The sequence below is a fragment of the Silurus aristotelis genome (genome assembly GCF_946808225.1).
Source record: "Silurus aristotelis genome assembly, chromosome: 22".
Classification (NCBI taxonomy): Eukaryota; Metazoa; Chordata; class Actinopteri; order Siluriformes; family Siluridae; genus Silurus; species Silurus aristotelis.
The window spans coordinates 4829167-4854150 of record NC_139595.1 but is presented as its reverse complement, the minus strand read 5'-3'; the positions used below and the strand labels follow the sequence as shown (position 1 = coordinate 4854150).

The 24984-nt window shown below is 38.3% G+C and overlaps 2 protein-coding genes across 4 annotated transcripts; both read left to right on the top strand.

Annotated features, from left to right (window-relative positions):
* Positions 1-1528: 1528 nt before the first annotated feature.
* Positions 1529-7285, top strand: armc6 (armadillo repeat containing 6). Of its 3 annotated transcripts, none has more exons than XM_083526267.1 (8): positions 1529-1669; positions 1933-2073; positions 2157-2242; positions 3183-3750; positions 5503-5648; positions 5731-5862; positions 6450-6587; positions 6695-7285. In XM_083526267.1, exons 2-8 carry the CDS (start codon positions 1953-1955, stop codon positions 6905-6907), a joined length of 1404 nt encoding a protein of 467 aa, XP_083382393.1. In that variant the 5' UTR covers positions 1529-1669; positions 1933-1952; the 3' UTR covers positions 6908-7285. The 3 variants fall into 3 exon arrangements, with proteins under 3 accessions (XP_083382393.1, XP_083382394.1, XP_083382395.1); XM_083526268.1 differs by having other exon boundaries at positions 1663-1852; XM_083526269.1 differs by lacking the exon at positions 1529-1669 and adding an exon at positions 1757-1864.
* A 3535-nt stretch (positions 7286-10820) lies between these two features.
* Positions 10821-21471, top strand: slc25a42 (solute carrier family 25 member 42). The gene is made up of 8 exons (XM_083526270.1): positions 10821-11243; positions 14174-14337; positions 16610-16721; positions 17257-17282; positions 17477-17643; positions 18517-18633; positions 18794-18945; positions 19341-21471. The coding sequence occupies exons 2-8, from the start codon at positions 14257-14259 to the stop codon at positions 19649-19651; spliced, it is 966 nt and encodes a 321-aa protein (XP_083382396.1). The 5' UTR covers positions 10821-11243; positions 14174-14256; the 3' UTR covers positions 19652-21471.
* The last annotated feature ends 3513 nt before the right edge of the window (positions 21472-24984 follow it).

Here is a 24984-nt window from a genome sequence, read left to right as displayed (position 1 = left end):
GCTGCTGTTGCAAAGCCATCAGCATGGTCACTGACCTCACACACACCCCTTACACTCGCTTTACACTTCTCTTTGTCTGGAAAAAGTGTAGCATTTGGGCTTCAGACTTGTGAAGTCTTTTTTTCCCTCTCAAGCCGTTAGACTCCTCAACAAAATATCTAGACTGACATACTCAAATGAAGATAATTGCAATTTTTTTGCACAAAAAATAAAACTTACAGTATTTATTATTAACATTTTTCTTCACGTTTAGTGTTGTTTGCACATGTGCACTTTGTACAGCCCTGTGAATAAGCCAGTTTGTTTTAGTTTTGGGTCATTTAGTGTTCATTTATGTTGAATTAGGTGGCTTTCATTTGTTTAATCAATTTCACTGTGTGCTGCACTGAATACGAAGAAAAAGCCTACTTTGTAATCTGCTGTATGTATAGTTGATTTTATATACGTTTATATACACCTTACAAAATCTGTGCTAATGATACAAATATTAATAAAATGATGTTCAAAATTGACCCATGCTTGATTCCTAATTACTGTTTGTTGTTACCTGGAAGAGCAGCATTTTATAGATTGTAATCAATGTCCTGTGTTTATTCTCATGCACAATATGCGTTTTTTCCCCAACCCTGTTCTGCATATTTGACCCCTTTCCTTTCCACTGACTAGATACATTTTGAGATCCATCTTTTCACACTGAGAACAACTGAGGGACTCGTGCACATCTATTACAAAAGGTACAAACATTCCAAACGTGTATTGAGTCGAAAGTTGGCAAATATTCTTTCATTCGTTTTTATTGTAAATCGGTCTTTTTAATGCATTCAGAGTTCAGCTATTGTATTTGCAAGATCAGCGTATATGAAAATGAGCAAATTTATTCTGTTCCTTTTGTCTGAATATTAAAACATGGAGGCTTTGTTGGTCTCAGAGATTGTGGTAGGGGTATACATCAGCTCATCAGAGTGGTGCATGATTTCTCTTCATGGACCTGCCAACATGACCAAGAGACACAGAAGTGGGGCTCGAACCTATGCAGTACTGAAGCGTTTCACTCAAACAGACTGCTTTAGCTTGGTGAGCCAATTAACCAGGAAACGAAACGCCGTGATACACTCCATAACATATACAAACATATTTATTTTTACGTAAACATTTATTTTTACGTTTTCAGGTCTTTCAATGCTCTCTCTCTCTTTCTCTGAAAAAAAAAAAAAGAAGTTTAAATAATTTGAAAATTTTTTTTTTCAATTGCGTTTGCTTTTAAAAATTAATGTCCGCAAGATGGCGCTGTAATGCACATATAGGTTGCACATGTCGATGTATTGCACATTTCGGTTATATTAAAATATGTTTCTTTAATTTAAGGACATACCATTAATGTTATGGCTAGCATATATTCGTGATAACGCTCGGGTTAAAACTATATTGTAATGCTTTTGGATTTTTCGGAAATCTAATTTATAATTTCACATCGGAACTCAATAGTTGTACACGTTCAACCCGAGACTTAAAACCAAACGGACCTAAGGCAAGGTTTGGGATTCACAAAAGCGTGCGTAAATGTTGTTATGGAGTATTTTTACGTGAGTGCGTTTCCTCTCATAACGTAGCGCTGCGATCTACGTATCTGGGTGGGATTTTATCGTTGAGTTGCAGACTGGGTGGTGCGGTGAGTAGCGTGATTGCTATCAGTGATGCATTGGAATAAATTCAGTGTACAATTCGGTGGTTTTTATTATTATAAAAAAAAACATCCAGAGGTTCAAACGTGATGTTTTACCCGGAAGTATTTGACATCTTCATTCATTGTTGTGATCCTAAATGCACCTGAGAGTGCCATAGCAACACCAAGGTCTATAAGGAGGTGCGGAATAAGATGTATATTATTGGGGCAATATTGTTATTATAATAATGTTTGTTTCTCTTGTTTAGTTATTAATTCCTCTGGAAACATGGCGAAACGGAGAATCGCGCAGGAGACGTTTGACTCGGTGGTGAGGGAGAACATTGAGGAGTTCGACATGGATGAGAGTGAAGCTCTAAACGAAGCAATCGAGCAGTTTGAGTCTCAGGGTAAATCTCACCAGCTTTTGTTTTCAACCTCGTTGAATGATCAGTGTGGTTTGTTTTTTTGGTAACATTCTCTTTATATAAAGGTGTGGACCTGAGTAATATTGTCAAGGCGGTACCCAGAAAATCTTCTGAAGCGACCACAGATGCTCAATCTCATGAAGTCCTCCAGGTACAAAATGACCACGATTCACCGGTTTCTTTCTGTTGTTGCTTTATTTTCATGAAAATGTTTAGCAGAACATCTAGAATGATCAATAGGTGCAATTAGTTTATAGTCACCCCAGACATTTTTTCTATGATTTGTAGTTTTCATGATCTCAACGTATATTTGTGTTTTTTTTCCTCCTTCATTTCATCAGCCAGTAAACAGACCCTCCTGGAGTTGATCTGGGTTTCTTAGAGAAGGGAAGACACTATTTGTATGTTACACCAGGACATTGGATGAGAACCGGTCATTAAACTGAAGGCACATTAATCTACACCTTTTCTTAGAGCTTGTTTAAGGTGGTTTTAGAAGGTTTCGAGACTGGCTCTGTTTAGAAGAAAGTACTTTATTCATCTATGTTTAAACAACAATCCCCTTTAAAATAGCCCCCTGTGCACAGCAATACAGAGCTCACAGGTTCCTGCCACTTCAGAAAAGTGTCCCGGAAGTCTTGATGTGATGAAATCACAGACGCACGTGCTCACAATAGCACCAGTTAGCACCGTTAGTCTCCAAAACGTTTGATACCACCGTGTATTTGATTCTTTGTCTTGATTGGCTGAGAAATACAGCGCAAAAGAAACACAGTGACAGACAGTCAAAGACTAGCATTTATTTATTTATTAATTCCTCTTCAACATGGGTTTATCACATTTGGTGTGATGTTGGAATACATCTCATGGGGGATGCCAGTTTATCACATGCACACATTTAACATACAAGTGAAACCAGAAAGCCATACAGATGCATGTGGAGAAAGTAACCCAAGGTCAACGTCAATCTCTGGAACTGTGATGAACAATTACATTTAAATTACATTATAGGACAAATTGAATCTTGGTGTCAGTAAAAAGAAAAAAAAGTTCTCTGCACTTGAAATGATTTCCACTGATTTCCTTTTCAGGCTCTACACTCTATCAGAAGCGCATTAGAGTCCTCGTCTACATCCGTGTTGGAGAGTTTAAAGCATTTCACGGAGCAGTGTGCCGTCGGATTTGCTCAGCGATACCTGGCCGCCCAGAAAGATGCCTATCCCACACTTCTCTCTTGCTGCCAGGCTGCTGGTGACGACAACGACGTGCTCTCCGCTTCTCTTGCAGCTCTTTCAGCGCTCATGGACGGCCAGCCAGATATTCTGGAGGCAGAGGGTCGGGGCTTTCTGATTGACACCTTATGCAGCCATCAGGAGGATCCGGCGCTGACCTGCCTGGTTATCCGGACGGTGCGTCACTGCTGTCTGAAGCACGAGCAGAACAGGCAGGACCTGGTGAAGGCCGGGGTGATTCGCCTACTCATCAGTGCCATAAAACGGCATATGGAGCGGCCCGAGGTGGTCAAAGAGGCCTGCATCGTTCTTAGAGTCTTGACCTTTGATGATGACGTGCGGGTTCCTTTCGGTCACTCGCACGACCACGCCAAAATGATCGTATTGGAGCACAATGGACTCAAGGTCATTGTAGATGCTGCGAAAGGTGAGATTTGTTTCTTTTTGATGTTATTATTTATAAATGTTTGGTAAATTTCCAGAAAACATTTAATGGGAACTTCATGTGGGGAATTTTGAAAATATTTCAAGTTTGGAAACTTAAAAATTAAGGAATTAATTGAAAACATGGGAAAATGTATATAAACTGTTTATATACAAACAAATATAAAGATTTTGTTAGCTGATAAGTTGACGCATGCAAACTAATACTAATTTCCTTTGATTTAATTGTTAGTATAATTTTGTTGCGCAATCGCTCACCAACAAAACAAGGACGTTTTAAACATAAATCGATGTAATGTTTCTGTTAATTATGTAAATACTCACCAAGATGGACATTTTTTGACATTGTTTTGTGTGCAGGATTGAAGAAATGTGTGTTTGTTATGGAGGAATGCACAGTGTATGTAGGAGGCGTGGCTTCAGTAACCCTGCCGTAAGTGCGCTGTGTGCATGTAATTGATGAACGCGCAGGGTAGAAATTCAACTGAAATTACTTTAAATCTGGCCGTTTTAATAAAAATGATCCTGCAAGATATTTTTTCCAACTACATTAAGTTTTCTGGGTTATAGGCTAACTTGGAATTTTGTAAATTCCTGGTTTATTCCCATATTTTCCAGTTAATTCCCATGGAAAGTTTCCAGTCTTGGAATTTTGTAACCCTAGTGCTTGTGTGCTTTTCTTGTACCACAGCACTGTTTCATTCTTAAAACTGACTGGTCAGAAGAACGATTTATTTGCTATCATTTCTATACTAACAAATGATTCATAGAGTCATACAACCTAATTATTTTTATTTAACAAAGAGAAACGCAAAGGGGATTTATTTTCAGATCTTGGATTATGGAATGAGTCTCCAGTTTCAGGGCTTCGTTTTCAACTACACTGCACAGGAAATTTGCTAAAGTATATAAAAGCGGAATAAATTTTTTTTTCAATGTTCTGTTGTTGCTTCATAGCACATTATCTAGTGGTGCTCTGAACAGGATTTTTTGGGGCTGATAACTGTTCACTGGAAGCTGTGTCATCAGCTAGTAGCATGTGCAACGTATCTACTTAAAAAAGCGTGTGCTTAGTGTAACGTGAATCCAAATCAGACACGAGTCCCTGCAACCGTTCGTCTTCTACAAAAGGCAGCGGCTGATGATCAAGGCATATGAATGATATTTCTTTATGCTTCATACTTCCCTTGCAGTAGGATCACTGTCTTTGAAACATCTCTGTTATCGACAGCTGAGTGAGTGGCGCTTGAGTTGGTGAACCGTCCCGTCCCCTAGTGGCAACTTTGAAAACTGCTCATATTCCTTTACTTGTCTAGCTTTCAAATGACTCAAAAGGTTGGTGGTGGTAAATGATTTGGGTGCTTCCTCCTCCTGGAATGTTCTTGCACCACACACACGTTGCAGATCGCTAATGTGTTGTCTTTTACACACACATTGTACAATTGTCAGACCGGTGAAGCCGTTTTAGCACGTCTGGAAAAACGGCGAGTTTTGGGTCATCTTATCGGCCCTTCTGTTCTGATTGAGACCTTGAGTTCTACTCTTGTTTGTTTTTGTTTTTACCCGTGTTTTCAAAAATTTGTTTTGCATCATCTGATCGGCTTTTATCGAGACCGCCGATCAAACTTCTCAAATTCGATTATTAGCTGATTAAGTTATGTTGATTATTTTTCTATATCATCTCAATCTGTCCTTACTTAATAGAGAAATGCAAATGTTAATGGTGTTACCACAGCCCATCCCGAGAGCGTGCCGGTCCTCAGGGAGCTGTGTGCTACTCTGTCTCGCCTCGCTGTGAGGAACGAGTTCTGCCAGGAAATTGTGGATTTGGGAGGACTGAAGTTCATGATGACGCTGCTAGCGGACAGCTTGGACTGTCAGGTGAGAGACTGGGTTGTTGCCTCTGGCTGAGCTGAGCTTCTTGGGTATCATTTATTAAAAAATATATTTTGTTTCCTTCCAGGACCTTGCAAAGCAGGTGTTGAGTGCGATGCGGGCGATCGCAGGAAATGATGACGTCAAAGACGGCATTGTGGAAGCAGGCGGGACGGAGCTTATTGTCATGGCGGTAAACCGACACATAAATAATACACAGGTGAACCTTTCACTGAAACTCTTCTCATTACATGTCAGAAGGTTTGGTTATTGTGAAGAAAAGAGTGCAGGCAGGGTGGAGTGGGTGGAGAAGAGTGATAACAGGAGTGATTTGTGATAGAAGAGTATCTGCAAGAGTGAAAGGGAAAGTTTATTGGACTGTGTTGAGACCTGCGATGTTCTATGGTTTAGTGGCATTGAGTAAAAGGGAGAAGGTGGAGCTGGAGGTAGCAGAGGTGAAGATACTGTGGTTTCCTGATGGATAGGATTAGAATCAAGTTTATTCGTGGGATAGCGCATGTAGGACATTTTGGAGACGAAGATATCAGTAGAAGAATGTTGAGGTTGAAGCTGCCAGGCAGGAGGAAAATAGGAAGGCCAAGGATTTATGGATGTGCTGTGGAAAGACATGCAGAGGGAGATGTAGAGGACAGAGTGATATGGAGACAGATGATCCGCTGTGGAGATCCCTAACGGGAGCAGTCGAAAGAATAAGTAGTAGTCAGAAGTTTTGTTTATTATAATATGGTTTGAACCAGATCAGATATGGGTTTAATCGTGCTGACCTTAATGCCTTTGCTGTCTCAGGTGTGTGAACAAGGCTGTGCCGCTCTCAGTGTGCTCGCTCTGCGCAAACCCGGAAACTGCAAAGTCATCATGGAGAGCGGAGGAGCTCAGGCCGCACTGCAGGCCATGAAAACGCATCCAGGAAACGTTAACGTGCAGGTAAACACAATAACATGGCTTGACATGACTCTTATTTAATAAACACCAAAGCGGTGTTTTTAGACAATATATGAATGTGTTAAGTGAAAGTGTGTTTTCTGTTGCAGAAACAGTCGTGTATGCTGTTCAGAAACCTGGTTGCAAGAACACGCGATTTCAGTCAGCCTATTCTGGAAATGGGAGCCGAAGCTCTGATTGGTCAGGCTCTGGCCTCACACCGGGACTGCGGTGACTTGGCGAAAGCTGCCCTCAGAGACCTGGGCTGTCAGGTGGAGCTGAGAGAACTGTGGACTGGCAAGAAAGGAAGCCTGACTAACTAAAATGCCAACAAAGTGACACCTCAATTAAAAGCTTAGAGCACAAATAGTCAATCAGACACGTTGTTGTGACTTCAATTTATCCTGTCATTCAATTGTCACTGATGTGCCTATTGTCTTTTTTTTGAGGATTGATGTGTCAGCATTTTTTAGGTAAACATTTGTGCATTCAGTTATCTCAGTGCTAATCCACTTGCTATTTAAAGTAATTGTAATTAGTTATTTCACAATTAAAAAAGTGTGTATTCCTTAAATGACAACGAGTCCTCAGACCCTTTTTAACGTACTGCTTATAGATACTCAAAATGCTGTTAGGATGTCAATATTTGTGTTCTAAATTTAGTTTTACACATTTTTTTAAGGAATAAAGTTTACACTGCATATGCAGCGTATTTGTGAATGATTACTAAAGACAATAGTTTAAACAGAACACAAAACCAAGTAACCAAATAAATATATAGGAAATTAAAGTTTACTACATATATGTGATAATAGATGTAAAATTCCAAGTTCAATCCTTTTGAGAACTGCTGAATTAGTGTAAAGTTGTTTAGAAGAATGTGACTCAACTGATCTGCATAAATTGTATAACTGACACTAAAATACAGCAGCTTTAAGTGAAGGAATCTCTGTGCACAATATTGCCTGTGATCTTTAGGCCCTCAGGTGGCGCTGCATTTAAAACAGTCATGATTCTGTAATGGAAATCTCTCTGGGCTCGTTAACACCTCCAAAGATCATTATTTGTGAACACAGTTTTCCATGTCATCCATAAATGCAGGTTAAATCCCTTATCATGGAAAGAAAAGGGCACCATTTACGTATTCACTTTTCCCACATTGCCATAGTACATTTTTAAATGCCGCCTTCTTTCCTTTTAAAATGGTACCTTTTTTCTCAGTTTAAACATTTATTTTTTTTATGTTCTATTGTGGATAAAATGTGGGTTTATGAGATTTGCAAATCATTGTATTATTTAATTTTACCCAGTGTCTTAACGTTTTTGGAATTAGGGTTGTATATGGTAAATATATATTGGTAAATAGAAAGATTAGAGAAAGTCCTGTAAGAACACATCAATGTGGATGTTACAGGAATGTTAGTTTGTTGTTTCAGAATTAATTTCCAAGGCCAACTTCCTGTTATGAGAACATGAAAGAATGTTACAGGAACGAAGTGTAGTGTAATTGTAGTGTACTGTAGTTAAGTATTTCAGAAGTACTCTAGTTGTAGTGTAGTCGTAGGGTACTGTAGTTTTACAGTAGGTGTAGTGTAATTGTAGTGTACTGTGGTTGTGACATTGTTGGAGTAAAGTGGAGTGTAATTGTAGTGTGTTGTATTTTAGATGTGTAGTTTAGTTCTAATGTAGTTGTAGTGTGTTGTATTTGAGACGTACTGTAGTGTAGTTTAGCTTCAGTTCAGTTATAGTGTACTGTAAGTGTAGTGTAGTGTAGTGTAGGTGTGTGCTGTATTTTAGATGTGCAATTTTGTTGTAGTGTAGTTGTAGTGGGCTGTATTTGAGATATTATGGAGTGTAATTTAGCTTCGTTCAGTTATAGTGTACTGTAGTTGTATACTGTAGTTGTAACATTGTTGTGGTGTAGTTGTAGAGTGCTGTATTTGAGATATACAGCAGTGTAGTCTAGTATAACTTCAGTTATAGTGTACTGCAGTTGTAGTATACTGTAGTTGTAACATTGTTGTAGTGTAGTTGTAGTGGGCTGTATTTTAGATTATGTAGTGTATTTGAGCTTTGTTCAGTTATAGTGCACTGTAGTTGTAACATTTTGTGGTGTAGTTGTAGTGGGCTGTATTTAAGAATATGAGTAGTTTAGCTTTGTTCAGTTATAGTGTACTGTAGTTGTAGTATACTGTAGTTGTAACATTGTTGTAGTGTAGTTGTAGTGGGCTGTATTTGAGATATACAGCAGTGTAGTCTAGTATAACTCCAGTTATAGTGTACTGTTGTTATAGTTTACTTGTAGTTTACTTATAGTGTAATGTTGTTAAATTCTACCTTGTGATGTCATACATTACATACAAACTCATACTTCAGCCACCACGGATTAAACAGTGCATCTCGCAATGTGCGCTAATAACCTCCTGGTTACCAAGGCAACGCAGAGGACGCTTTGAACCGCATGTGACGCTCCAACCCTCACTGAACACAAGCTAGAAATGTCTGTCTTGTCTGGACACGGCACTTCAGGTAAGAGTTAAACATTTCCCGTTATTACCTATTTGAGCTTTTATAAATATCTGTTCTGATTTAGACTTAAAAGGTGTGTTATTCATTTTGTTTTGAAGAAGAGTCCATTCACAAGTCTTTTTGGTCAGAAGTTACCTGTTTCTATTCCTATGTTGTAAAAAAAAAAAAAAAAAATTCATTTTGATTATACTTGTTGTTCCTCCTGGGTCAATTTCATATTCACAAAGGCAGAGCTGTTCATTAGAAACCCAACTCTAGATGATTCTGTTCTGATATTACATTCCACTTTACTTCTTTTAAGTACATCAGAACCTTTAAACCCAAAGAGCTCCAAAACTTATACTAAACTTGAACCCATTATTCGAATCCTTTAATGGTTTATGGTGACCAGAGGTGGGAATTAACGAACTAGAAATTCTTTGTTACTGTACTTAGAAGATTTTTTTGGTATCAGTACTTTACTTTACTATTTATTTTTCAAGCAACTTTTTACTTTCACTCATTACATTTTTTACACAAATATCTGTAGTTTCTACTTTTTGAAACACATCCTTACTTTACTCAGATATACAGGTGCAGCTCAATAAATTAGAATATCAGTAAAAAGTTAATTTATTTTAGTGATTTAATACAAAAAGTGAAACTCGTATACTATATAGATTCATCACACACAGAATGATATATTTCACCTGTGTATATATATACGTGTGTGTGTGTGTGTGTGTGTGTGTGTGTGTGTGGAAACATAGCAAAGGTCCCGTTTGGTGTCCTGACGATTTACGTAATGTAAAACACTATAATTGATTTAAAAACACATTCAAAAGAATATTTTGTCTTCATGCTCTATGTTGAGTTTGGTTTAACTAATAATAAACATACATTTGCATAAAGCATCAATATTTCTCCATGCTCATGTTGATTAGAGTGTAAAACATTTTTAAAGTATTAAAGGTACATTTAGAAAAGATAAAAACATGCGATTAATCGTGAGATAACTTGCGACAGTCATGCGATTAATCGCGATAAAATATTTTAATCGACTGACAGCCCTAATATCAATCTGATCTGACGTCCAGTTACCAGCGTGGCACTAAAAACAGGTAGCTTTTGCTACTTTTTACTTCAATACATATCAGAGCCCAAACTTCTTTACCTTAACTTGAGTAAAAACGTGTAGTCACTACTTTAACTTTGAACTTTTATCGTGTCTTTTAAAACACGAGTATCTGTACTTCTACTTGATTGAAGGGTGTGTTTACTTTTGCCATCGCTGATGGTGACAAAGGTATGCTTTTCTATGCTTTTGTAATGTCTGCATGCCTTCTCTTTCTTTCTTTTATTTTGTTATACCTGTTTTGATTTCAATAAAGTTGCTGTTAATTAATGTTTGCAATAAAGAGAAAAAAAAAAGTATATGTTCTGACCAATCAGATTCAAGCATTAAACAGCACATTACATAAATAACTATAGGCGAAAGTACGGGAAAAGACCGAAAATTATATATGTCGGTTGCAAAATAATGCCTTAATTCGGCAATTAAGCTAAATTTGGCAAATCCTGACGATCAGTACATGCCCTGACCTGTCATTTGCTGTCACGCCCCTCAAACGAACCTATCCCGGCTTGCTTTTGCGTCGAGAGACTTCATTTCCCAGAATGCACCCCGCTTCGCCCTTGCGTGCCTTTCTCAAACAGAGGCTACGTTTTAAACGGCGTGGCGTCTCCTACACAAGTGCGCACTTCACGGAACACGAATGTAGGGAGTTTAGTGCACTTGATTTCGAAAGATTGGCGGATGGAAACGGAGACAGGAGCGTCAACAGGTCCGGGCGAAAACAGCATGGACGGTACACGGTAGCGTGTGTCAGTCGCCGTCGCCGTGAACGCAGCTGACTCCTGCGGGGTTTGTGGGACCTGGAGACGGGCGTGTGCGGGTTTGAGTGGGACTCTGAAGCCTGTGTCGCTGTGGGTAAAGCCTCCTGCGTGCTGAGCTGCCCCTGGGTTCGCGTTAGGGTTAGCTGGCTAAATCTCAAGGGGAGTGGTTGTCCTAAGGGTCCAGTTTGTTCAGCATTCCGTCCTGCAGAAAACAAAACAAAAACAACCAGAGAGAAAGTTTCTATCATCAGACAGGTGAGTGTGGATCTGTTTCATTGCGGATAAATGACTAACATTGGATCAAAACATTGGCATTACACTGGTTATCTTGCTAACTTTCAAACATGAACTTCCAGTCTTATCTGATGTACGTGTTTTCATTCTGGACTGATATCTGACATGTTGTTTATATATTTAATTTGGGGTTTTATCATCGATCAATCCTCTGAAACATTGTTTATATTTACATTTCTGTTGATCTCTACACAGATACAGTGGTTTTGACTCTAAAGGTGTCATTGTGCTTTAAAAATACAATTCTTTTGACCTTTTACATTTGACCCTTGAGTCAACCTCTGCCACATTATTTCTGGTATATTTAATATGATATAATTCAAGTTCAGACACATTACACATGATCTCAGTGTGCTGGAATCAAGTGCTACTTGTAGTCAGACATCATTAATATAATTGCATTTGACTTACGCCCTTTTCCAAAGCAACTTACATTACATCTCATTCATACAACTGGGCAGCGGTGTGATTAAGGGGCCTTACTCAGGGTCCCAGGATTGGGAGCTTAGTGATTTCAATTCACAACCTTTGGATCCAATGCCTTAACCACCTCCGAACTAGAAGTCCAAGCAAGAAATGATTTGTTTGTGCAGCAGTTTCCTTCTTGTAATTCGTTTCTGAAATGTTTTGTGGTCCGAGTTACATAATCTTAATACACAATCTTAATGGTAGTGTGTCATGGCTGCAACCTGATAACCAGTAGCCACATATTACTAGTTTTGTCTTAATATTAACTTGTTGAGATCATGGACTGTCACCATCCTCGTGTTATTTACATTGTGGTGAGACAAAAGATAACACAGTCATTTCAGTGGCTCTGAATTTAAGATATTGTTCATAGTATTTTTTTGGTTATACAATAATTTCTTGAGGTCGTGTAAATATCAACAAACATCGCCTAAAAGGTACTGATTGCTGATTTAACATTTACACCGACTTTAGCTTGTTTTATTTACTCTAAGGTCTCGTGCCTCATCCTCGTAGCTCTTATATAGCTTTTTAAGCCAAAGGATTCAGTTTAATCATCGACCTGGTTCACTGGAAGCCTTTAAAAGTGTCTCGTTTGATAGTATTGCATATGGCATTCGTTCTTTAGAAACAGCAGGATGTTTGTGATGGAAAGTTCCTCGTAGAGATCTCACCTAATCCATTTTGTAATGAGACTCTTTTCAAAAGCAGACTAAAGACTCAAAGCTTGGCAGCATTGCGGTAAGTCGATCCCTCAAGGTGAAATCAGGTGGAGAGAAGGACATGGAGAAGAAGCTATTGGGAGAAAAGGTGTATATAAGTCAGAGAGAACTTTTAGGAAATAATGAAGATGCATTTGATGGCAATGGATTAGGTTTTAAGTGACAGCTGACACAGGTCCTGTTTTATAAGCTGTCACTGAAAGTTAACAATTCACAGTCTTTCATGCAGTTTTGAGTTTATTGTATAAGCCTCAAAGCAACATGTACCTGCTCGCTCTGAACAGGTTTTGGGTGTGGATTTTTATGTTTGCTTGTCCAGACATTGTTGTGTTTTACAGTTAGATTTGTTCCTATTTAGTTCTACAACCTTTCACCCAGAAAACCCACCACGCACCACAGCGTCCCCTGATATCCGAACACCGTGCAAATGTTGTGCTTGACTGTGACTGAGAATAGCACGCGAATGTGGGCCAGCTGGGTGAAGTCAGGTTTCCCCTTAACAACACCGTGAGCTCTGCATAAAGCCATTTGTCTCTTCAGCGGTGCTTTGACCTGACCTTCCAAACCAGGCAGAGATAGCGTGGAAAAGGTGCATTCGGTTTGTGTGTCAAAAGAATATCAGATTGTACTCAAATTGATTAAATCAATCTGATGAACGAGTGCATAGCTCTCAGTGACCATGTCATCCTTGGGTATCATTTTACAGTGAGGAAACACTCTAAAGTCTGTTTTACACTCCTGCGTTTTCAAGATTTCTACTGGTCACACTGTATATGATAATCAATAAAGTTTTAAGTATTCAAATGTGCAATACAGCACATATTTTCATTGCTTTCTCCTAGCTTGGTAGAAAGTTAGGGTTAGGTGGCTTGATCAATAATCAAAAAGTGGCTGGAAACTTCCACACCCCCGTTTTGATGAGTAACCCAGAGCCTTAACCATTAAACCACCACTGTCCTGGGACAGTAATCTACAGTAATTTTTCTGTTCCGTTTTTAAAAAAATTATTATTATTGTTGTTGTTGCTGTTGTTGTTCTGGAATTTAAAGTCGTAATCTCTTCTGCACTAAGCTGTCCGGTGGCGTTTCACTGGTCAAAGTTCAGATAATTTCTTCCACGTTTCTGTCATTTTCAGTGTGAGATTTAAGCATGAGAACTAATTAAGTGCAAAATTCCTTCTTAAAATTTTTGATTTATTTTCTTAAGCAATGAAGCGTATTACTTCTTTCTAAGAGACAGAATTCACATTTGATCGATTATGTTCTGGTGATCTTAAATTTTTTTATCTTGGAAAATAACCCTTAATTAAAGCCGGTCAATTTTCACTTATCTGCTTTCAATGACTCACTTTTCACTTATTGTTCACTAATCACTTATTTTCACACAAAAAATTTAGCTATGTTATTACAGAATTAATCATTTCTATTAGAAACATTTAGATAGGTGGATAGTGTTGAAGTGGTGGAAGCGATAGGTGGAAGTGGTGTTTACCATCATTATATTGTACCTCATGTAGTACACTTGAATTTTTGCATCTCATTAAGGAACTCTGTCAAATAGTTGAGTAAAAAAGACTTCACTATATTCAAACGCTAGAATATGAAAGTATTTAAAGTTGAACAGCTTAAAAGACTTATGTTCATTAGAAGTGTGTTCTTGTTTGCAGGCTAATTGTGCTTTGTTCTGTTTTAATTCTTCCAGGCAGTTGTTCTGCAAGTGTATGTGTGCTGCCAAACCCCCTTGAGTGCAAGGAGTGTGTGTGTGTGTGTGTATAAAAGGCTGGCATGGGGAATGGAGTGCAGGAACATCGAGGGACTCTCACACAGAGTGAAATGCTGCCACGGTCCTCCTCCAGCCAATCAGAGGTAATTAAATTGCATTCAACAGCTAAAGATGTTATTGATTAAGAAATGTCTCGAACAAGTGGCAAAGCATTTGGGTCACGTGACTCATAATTATATTGACTTTTTTTCAGCCTTAAATTAGTTATGATACAATTAAGTTCCTGGACTTTTAAAATCTACACTTCATGTACAAATTATGTCAATGGCAGTGTTAAGGTCTTTTGTATGAGTCAGTATAATTTACTAATCACCCTGGGCAACTGGTGACTGTGACTTTAGAGAAGGAGGACTTCACTGGATTGTTATGCACATTGAACAATTGATTAAGTTTTGGCAGCTCTGTCTACACTCTAAGAATACTGTGTGGGTGTGTATGCATGTGTATTTAGGCAACAGTAAGTGTGTACAAACAAACAGCGTGAAAATAACCTGAGGTAACAATACTGGCAGGGGCGGCTGGTTTTGCTGTACTGACTGGGTTAAACCTTCCTGTGTGTCAAAGATAAAAAGACAGCAACATCCATATCAGATTGTTTGCTGCTTAGCAAAATTTTTACTTCAGATTGCTATTGGGTTTTGTAGCGCCAAGCTATTTAATTTTTTTCGATCAAAGTGTAGATTCCTGAGGGCGAGCATGTCATGTGATTACACGGAGTGAAACGCTATTGAGGTTTGAGTTCTGTATGGGCTGATTTTTGTTTTTGACACATCCTGACACATCGCCAGGTGATTCAGAATCCTGGTCTGAAATACATTCTTGGTTATAATGAAAATTTGGGTACATTTAGATAATCTGTCAATAAATAAATAAAAATTGCGGTTCGAATAAGGAAACGTGGTATGAAGCAAAGTCTAATAATGGATTACTGGGAAATCACCTGTGAGTCTTTAAGTATGTGTAAGTGTTTGCTTCATTCAACATTGTTATTTTAGAAGCCATTAGATCGATTTATGTTTGAAATGTGTTATTTAGAGTTTCGATTTTATTTCAATTTATTCTTGGTTAGAATGTTTTAATGATTTTTTGATGTTTGTTAAAGTTATAAAGGAGTGGCACGGCGAGGCTGAGGCGGTGCCGGCATCATTGAACGTAGCGCACAAGACACCTTAAGCCAAGCTTAATTGTTTTTCTTTTCCCTTTTTTCAAAGTAAATATCGCCAGTTTACTTTACATTCATCTCTTCTCGTGTTTCCTGAACGCGCCAACCACACAATATCACTGGCAACCTTAGTAGTGGTGATACAGGAAGAAATATAGAAGCAGTCACCACTACAGTTATTATGCCATCAAGATCCTGTGATATTTTGCTCACTTTGCTCAACCTCAAGCACAACTGCAACCAGTCTTCACCAAACAGTAGATTATAGAGTTATGATCTGTACTCATGATGATTTCAATCTACTTGTTTCTTATAGTTTTTTTGGAACTTTCATTGGGAATCTACTTTAGATACTAAACATACTGTATAGGGAGGAACAGGAACTGTATTAAGTGTCTGGTTACATTTTCGGGGCCGAAACGAGGAACTTGATGACTTATTTTTTTGTGTAATCTTGTCTGCACTCTGCCACTCACACTAACATGTCTTTATAACTACCATGGGTTAAAAACTTTCTAACCCGATGCATATTTCTCATCTCAGTGTTCTCTACGGTCAACATCGTGGGACACTTAATTTGCTTCCAGAATAGTGGAACACTTTAAATAGAATCAAATTAAATATTTTTTGGCTTCCTGCATTTAAAAATAGTGGTGTAAAGCTTCTATTTCTGTACCTGATGATTATCATCATACTGTGTGTCTGTTATGATAACCTCTCGATTTTAACCACCTCCTAAATGGTTCAATCTCTTACCTTGGACTGCTGCATTCCTGAATTTTGACGAAAGTTTGGCCAAAGTTTGGCTTAATAATTGAACAAGATCTCAAACAAACACAGTGCCAGGACGGCATGCTTTACACTGGGGCGTGTCATTGGACCTGGCAATTAGGTGTCATGCGCATTTCTTGATTTCTTGTTAAAAATAGTTTAACAAGAAATTAATTTCTTATGTCTGTGTAAAATAACGTGTTTGGAGTGTGTAATGGACGTATCGGTTATCACCGTGGGAATATCTGTTCTATTTCCCTTTCTTTTTCCATGCTATGCACATAAATGTACACTTAGAAGATATTTAACCCTGCACTTATCTAAACAATGAATTATCTACCTACAATATAAAATATTTGAAGTAGCCTAGAGCAAGTTTTGTCCCTGGGGATTTTGCAACGTGATCGTGTTTGTGTGTGCAGAGTTGTAAGCAGGGCCGCACTGTGCTGAACTCGCTGCTCTCTGGAGCCTTCGCGGGAGCTGTGGCTAAAACAGCAGTCGCTCCGCTGGACAGGACCAAAATCATCTTCCAAGGCAAGACACATTTATACAAACAACACACACAGTATGAAATGTTCTGTCAAGCTTTGTAAAGAAATTGGATCTGTTTTGGCAGGTGAAAGACTCACTGGTTGTTCATTATGGAAATAAAAACACAGAAATGGGTTATAGAGAAAATAAAAAAAGAATGAAATTTGTCTTTTTTTTTTTTTTTATATTACAGTATGTGCGTGCTAATATGATTGAGAAAGTTCATTTATGTTACGGTGACCAGTACTTCAGGCAAAGCTCAGAGAATATACCGCATACCGTGACATTTTAGTGTCCAGTTTGAAAAAGCTGTCTTTATGAACATCTTGAATGCATAAATAACAACAGAAAGGCCATGTGGGCTTTGGAAAAAGGTTGAGAGGACTCTCTAATGAAACTGTTTTTAAAATGTCAAGGCAGAACACTTCTTGACTGTTTAGTTATTTGGCATTAACTAAAATGTTTGCCAAATAGATTTTTCAATCCATCACAAATTTAAGTACATATTCTGACATTTGTTTTTTTTCCCCCCTTGTAGTGTCTTCAAATAGATTTTCAGCCAAAGTGAGTATTTCTGTTGCTGAGAATCAGTACTGAAGAATAAAAGAAAAAGAAAAGCCAGATGGACAGTAGCAGTGTTTTAATGTGTGCACATTAGATGTTTGCGTTAATACTAAAAGCAATACTTTGGTACGTAGATTTTCTTATTTTTCAAACAAGGACAAACCCATACGAATTACTGTCTTTGTGGTGGACAGGAGGCGTACCGGTTGATTTATCGCACCTATCTGAAGGAAGGCTTTCTGAGTTTATGGAGGGGAAATTCGGCCACCATGGTGAGGGTCATCCCCTACGCTGCCATCCAGTTCTGTGCTCACGAACAATACAAGAGGATTCTAGGAGGCTATTATGGCTTTCAGGGCAAGTAAGTAGCCTTTAAACCACTTTCCAGATGTTTGGTATAGCTTTCTGAAGTCACAATACTAGCTTGGATGAGATATGATCATTATGTAAAGCACAAATATCTAAGCAAAAATTTCCTTGTTTGCCAAATGTGAGTGAGAAACCTGTTTTTAAGAATGTTGAGATATTAGGAGGTTTTTGTGAACAATCAATCAGATGTAAAGGTCACAGTACAATAAAACACAGCATAAACACAGTTCATTTTACAGCATTTATTAATTAATTCTCAGTAACTGCCTGGCCAGGGTCATGCTGGGTTAAATAAGCATGGCTTATTTATTATGGGGGAAATAGTTGCAAAAAAGAAATTAGCTAGAAAATGTTTCAGTAAAAAAAAGAAATAATAACCGTTGAAGTGAGATTAAAAACTTTTTAGTAACTTGAATGATGTGTCTGATGTTTGAAACTCTTTTTGATCTAAAAACGCCCTGCGTCCAAATTTATAAAACGGCTGTAGATGCTTCTGCCTACTGTTAATTTGCCTTCCGGCTCTTTGAAACGTCGCAGCAATGACGAAAAATGTGTCCTCGTTTTTTCTAAAGCCTTCATTTTCACACGTTTTCAAAAAGCTATATTGCCGTTGATTGTCAGAGTGTAGATGAAAGAATAAAAACGAGAGAAAAATATGCGTTTTCAAACAAACATTTTAGTGTTGACATGGCCTCATGACTGAATAATTAGTGTATATGGGTCTAATTGTTGGGTGATTTTCAGTGATTAACAGACATTGTTCTCCAAGTAGTGTCAAAGTATAAACAGCAACTAACAGTATAATGTGTCTTAGCAACTTTCGGGAATCTCAAAAATGAACCTGTTTCTTTCCTCTCTGTTACAGGGTTCTGCCTCCTGTGCCGAGACTCCTGGCTGGCTCACTGGCCGGTACCACAGCTGCCATGATCACATACCCACTCGACATGGTGCGTGCTCGCATGGCAGTCACTCCGAAAGAAATGTAAGCTCTTCATTGGACTTTATTTTCATAAAGAAAATTTGTAATTTGCAATGCACAGTGGTGCATTGACTTTATTACCTGAATGTTTTGTACAGTATGTAAGTCTTTGACGTGTGTGTGTGTGTGTGTGTGTGTGTGTGTGTGTGTGTGTTTTCTCCAGGTACAGTAACATAATGCACGTATTTGTGCGGATCTCTCGTGAAGAAGGACTGAAGACCCTCTACAGAGGATTTACTCCCACTATACTGGGTGTGATTCCTTACGCAGGCCTCAGCTTTTTCACTTATGAGTCCCTTAAGAAACTCCATGCAGGTACATTCCACTGTGTGAATGTAAATGTGCATGCGTGCGTAGGGAATAAAGAGGAAATATTTGATTAGATGATGTTTGCCAGCTGCATTTACAATCGTTATATTGTTCAGCTGTAGTTTCTAAATGTTCAAAAATTCCTTTAAAAGGTTCGAAATTCCATTCTTACCAGTGCCATTGGAGCCTGACCTACTCATAACCGTTTTTCTAGTTTTCCTTTTGTTGGGAATTCCTGTAACAGCAAGCTGGTTCACACCAGTGATTTTAAAGGTTGACATTTGAACTGTTTAAACGACATAGTGGTTCTCGATAATGTCCCAGAAACTAGGAAACAGGAAATGGTTTATTCATAAATGTTAAAAAAATGTAAACAAACTCTATCTTTGTGTGTGTTTTAGAGAAGACAGGAAGAGCTCAGCCTTACTCATACGAACGGCTGGGGTTTGGCGCGTGCGCCGGCCTTATCGGCCAGTCAGCTTCATACCCGCTGGATGTAGTACGCCGTCGTATGCAGACAGCAGGTGTGACGGGCCACACGTACAGCACTATTGGGGGAACCATGCGAGAAATCGTCTCTGAGGAGGGCGTCATCCGCGGCCTGTACAAAGGCCTCAGCATGAACTGGGTAAAAGGGCCGATTGCAGTAGGCATCAGCTTTATGACATTTGACCTCTCGCAGATCCTGCTCCGCAAGGTGGGAGTGCGATAGATGATCGTGCTGCGGAAGATTTTGTTAGGGGTGATACTGCCACTAAGATGTCTGCCCGTGTCCCTCTATCTGAGGTGGGCTGGAATAGAGTAACAAGGGTCTTATTTCTGCTTGTTTTGGACTCAAGGAAGAGTTGAAACCAGCCCACATGCTGCTTGAGAAAGCAGGGAGTTTTATCGACTGACACACACAGACACAGAAATGGGAATCTAGTAAAAAGTTTGTGTTTCCACATTTAGCAGGACTGTGAAGTGACATTGTAATTGATTTTTGTTTTCGATTTTTGTTTTGTTTTGTTTTTGAAGAATCTCTTGGTACACACTATGTGTGTGTGATTGAAATAGAAATAGAGTTACAGACAGAACGATTGTATGTCCTGTACGATCTCTTTCTTCATACTGCCATCTCACAAGTGTTCATGTCAGTCAACATCCAGGATCTCCAGTAAAAGTGCAATATGTTCATGATATATAGCTGGGCGATTTACTCGTTTGCTTCATCAGAGTTATGTGTATGACATACAGACATGATTAAGAAAGAAATTGTCCACAGTGTGATTCGGTTACAAGCAGACGAGCAGGAAATAAAAATGAGGGGGTGGGGGTACGATCCTGTGTAAGAAAAAAAGCCTCAAATGCTTTCTGTTGCTTAAAAACTGAAGAAATGTAAGCCAGGAGGAACAAAATCATATATTCTCATATCACTCAGTTCTGCTTCAGGTTGAAACATCAAAAACTATGTATGTTTATAGGTACATCCTGTATCTAGATTTTCTCTTTTCTATATCTTTAGAATCCCTGTCTTTCTGCCTCAAAGCTGCCTTGATCACTAACTTTTCCGTCAATTGAAAGCGCGTTTATTTCATTTTAGATGTAAGACTTTTGAGATTCCCACTTAGTAGTGAACCTATAAATGATAATAGAGAAACAGCAATAGGGATGTAATGGAGCAGAACGGAGAAGTTTGGGGCGTCTCGCTACTTTTTCTCACTGCTAATGAATAATGCCCAGGGTTTCCATCTTTATCCTGTGGACCACTCACACCACAGAGGAGCAAAAGCAGGTGTTTCTGGTGTATATGAGAGCGAGAGAGGCAGACAGCTGTGGGCAGTTTTAATGCTTGTGTGTGTGTGTGTGTGTGTGTGTGTGTGTGTGTGTGTGTGTGTGTGTGTGTGTGTCGCTTCTCTATTGTCCCACGCATTTTTGTGCTTCAGCAGAAATATGTATGTATATGCCATATATTAAGGCATGCGTGTTCCTGTTGGTTGTGTAAATGACGAGCTGTGGATGATGTACTAAGTGCCTACGGAGAGATATAATAATAATTGAAACACACTGTCAAAAAAAAAAAAGAATCTTTCTTTATTGCCTTTTTTTTTTAAACATTTATTATGTTTAAAAAAATGTAGCTTTAAAGATCATTTCAGGTGCATAATTTGACCTCTGTAGAATAAATCTTCAAAATGCACTACGTCGAAAAGGTCCATACGAATGGTACAAAGTGCGTACGATTGATTGAGAACCACTCCTATTGTACAGCCGAGTTTCCTTGTTTCTGATGTTTTTTGCCATTTTTTTCTAATTTCACCATATTTGAGAAAACGTGCAATAGGTACGAGCTCATCCTTAGTAACTGCAGGATTGATCATCCTCATCGTTTCAGCAGTTTGGTGTTCTGGTGAATCATCTTCCAAAGTAATTTGCCAGAGTTTGATAACGCAAATAAATCAAAGGAAATATAAAGGAATACTTTAGTTGATAGAAGTTACACATCCAACAGCTGGAGTTTCAACATTTTTATCGAAAAAAAAATAAAATAGAGAAATTATTTAAAAAAATCCTGTTTTCAAACATAATGGACAGTTTATGCAAAACACTTCATTGTGATATATTTGTAAGTAGACATGCCTTCCTATGGGACTGGCTTTTTTTCATGATGTGGACATTTTCGGTGCTGTGTATAATGCAAAAAAAAAAACCTTTGTCCTGTATTGATTCAGAAGACGTTTCACACGGTTTGCGTGACATGTCCTGTCATGTCTTCCTTATCTTTATGCCGTTCTCTAGAGACGTGAGTGCGTTTTTGATGAAAACGTTTTCTCTTGTTTTGTTTTTTTTGATGAAAATGTTGTCCTGCATTTCTGTGATGGAGAGATGCTTTTCTTCTTCATATCCAGAACAACAGACTATAACGTGATGTAGTCTAGTCATTGTTAATTAGCGAACAATGTTCGCTTTTTTGATTAACGACGGCGAAGTACAGCAAAGCACAAGCTATTCTCTGCGACAAAAATATCAATAGGATGTACTACAGTGTCTTCCTCCAAGAGGTGAAACATGCTGTGAATCGTGCGCACAAATAACGAGAGTGGCAAAGCGTGGAGCATTGAAGAGCTGAGCAGTTCATTTCAGCGAGCACTTCAGCACTCGTGGTTTTGGGTTTCGCTTGTAAGTCAAAAGTGCACTACTCGCTGATTCAGCTCTTCCCACTCGGGTTCCGTGCTACATTCTAGTTACTGTTTCAGACGTAAGTCAGCACAAGGAGCTTTTTGCTAACAGCGGTCAGTAAAGACAAAGCGAAATCAGTATCCGTGTACTTGTCTGTGTTCAGCTACAAATGCAAAGAATATCGCCTGGCTTTAAGAACATTTAAATATTCCTGTCACACCACGGGTTATTGCTTAAGCCCTCTAATTAAGTGATGTGTAAAGTATTAATAACTGCATTTCCTTCCGAACAATTAGATGTTCTGGGCTGTTATTCAGTAACATCGTGTTTTGATAAAATTGTGTAACAGTTGTAACTGTGCTGGATGAGCTTTGACCCTTTACTTATTTGCAACAAACAATGTCAAAGAAGGTCAGATCAAATTTGAAAAAGCGAACAAATTGATCGTGATATACAGTAATCCCCCGTTTAGGGCGGTGGTTACGTTTTAAAAAACGCCCGCGATAAACGAAAACCGCGATAAACGGACGCCACCGCAAAAGTTTTATTTTATGTATACAGTACTGTACTGTATTAACATTTTACTTCATTTTATAATTAATAATTATATTTTTATTAATACATTTTATTATTTCAACATACAACTCCATAAAAACAATTCCCTATAAGTTTTTTGGTCTATTGTTCTATCCACGAGAGAGCGGGAAATTCAGCCAAACTAATTAGTTGTATGGCAAATGCAATTCCGCGATATCCAGGGGCACCACCGGGGGCGCCAGATTCTAACCTCGGTAAAGCGGGGGATTACTGTATTTGGTTGTTCTCTCTCTCGCGCTCTCTCTCTCTCTCTCTCTCTCTCTCTCTCTCTCTCTCTCTCTCTCGCTCTCTCTCTCTTTTTCAAAACCTTGTTCCTTTAGCCTTAATGTTTACTAACTGACAATCACTTGATGCCAAAGCACAGTTTGTTTGAATCTCTTTTATTTGGCATTTTTGTTTTAGTTTTGTACTTGTAGCACATTAAGGCCTAGTAACATTGACAGTGTTTGAATTTGTTAATTATAGAGCAAGATCAAAAACTAAAACTTTTACAAAGCAGGTATTCGAAACTCGTAAACGTCTCGATAAATTTGAACTAACCGGACTAGAGAATAAAACTTACTTTACAACATGTCAATGAAATCAAACCTCACCTCAGTAAACAGTAAACTCTGATGTTCATCAGTTGATAAAAGTTGTGCTGTTTTCAGTGTTAATGACTTTTTGTTGTCGATGCAAAATGGTTTAATCTCTTTATAACAGCTTATTTTTTGGGATCTAACTACAAATGAAATTGTGTATTGTGCCAATGAATGTACATTAAACTAACAAGATCATTTGGTTTGTGTTTTTGTTTTTTTTTTGTGCTAAGTTTATAGCTGAGTGCAAAAGTTTGCACTCCCTTAGAACATAATGAGATTCAGTCTCAACAAAGAATGTAGTATGTTGGGTGAGGGTTGGTATGTCTTCCTTCATTATGGTGGCGAAAAAAAGATGAAGCTCATATGTTAGGATTCCATTTTAAATATGATAAAAACTTAGTAAACCGACCAGTTTGGCTTTGCAACTTCTTCCAGCCTTTTGCATGTGACATCACAATTTGGAAGTTTTTCTGCCAAAATACCACAAGGAATGCAAATGTCTGCAGTCAGCTGTCTTTGCATTTACATGTAGGCCTGCATGATGAAACATATTTTCATGATTTAAGTAATCATATTATATTTACAGGGAGTTTCTTTCTAATACAATTAAATTGACTAAATGGCATTTTAGTAACTAATATTTGAACATTAAATTGTTCAGTGTACAGTAATTTAACACTCATGTTTCAAAATAATACTTAAAGTATGTGCATTTATTGTGTCCAAATGTGGCTCTTGTGGCAATAATTAGGAACATCAACCACTGTTTTTCAGCTTTAATTATTATTTTAATTTCACTTACTCAACATACACAACTGAGATCAGGAGAATCTTGAGAGCTTACCTTCACACTGGAATTATTGTCCACCAGATGGAGCCATCTTCATATAAAATGTCTTTCTGCAAGGGCGATACATTTCTTGTTACAGTTTTCATACGATTGTTTAAACAAAAAAAATTAAAAAGAACATACAGTTAGTGAAACCTTAAATTCAAGGAGCAAAACCAAAGCCCAGATATGCATAATATTTTGCCATTTCAAGGTGCTGCTTTCTAAAATCCCACTCCAAACCAAATGATCAAACACAGCCATCAGTTCTGCAGACGCTTAGGTGCTTAATTGTAGTCAACAAGCAGGTGTGAGCACTATCAAAAGGCAACAGGTAAGGGATTTAGATTAACAGGTAAAACAGATTACAAAGAAGATTGCAAAAGAACAAATGGATGCAGAGTCATCTGGGCCAATGTATTTATCACTGATCTGTTCTGGTCCAAAATTGGTTTCATGATCATCTTACATTTTATCACCAATACCTTCCATTATACTCTCCCTTCCTTAACCCCATTGAAGAGTTTATATGGCATGGTGTTGGAAGGTTTACGATCTCCAGCCCTGTGTTAGGATACCTCTCATTCCAGCCATGGAGGTGGCCTGTGACCTAATTGATGCAGGTTCTGTGCCCTTGTGTCTTGTGAGAGAGGACATCACCTGTGATGTCGATGAAGTGTAATGGCCAGATCCAGCTAGGAGATAAGATGAGGCTTATATTGCATTTAAAATGTTCTGATTTACAATGCAAAATTCAAACCTTTGAAAATGCATGGAGGAACTGCAGGTTTTACAAAGTGGAGAGAAATAAATATTTTCATCAATCAGTACTGGTCTTGTGTTTACTGTTTGGTCAGTACATTCATGGGCTTTAATCTA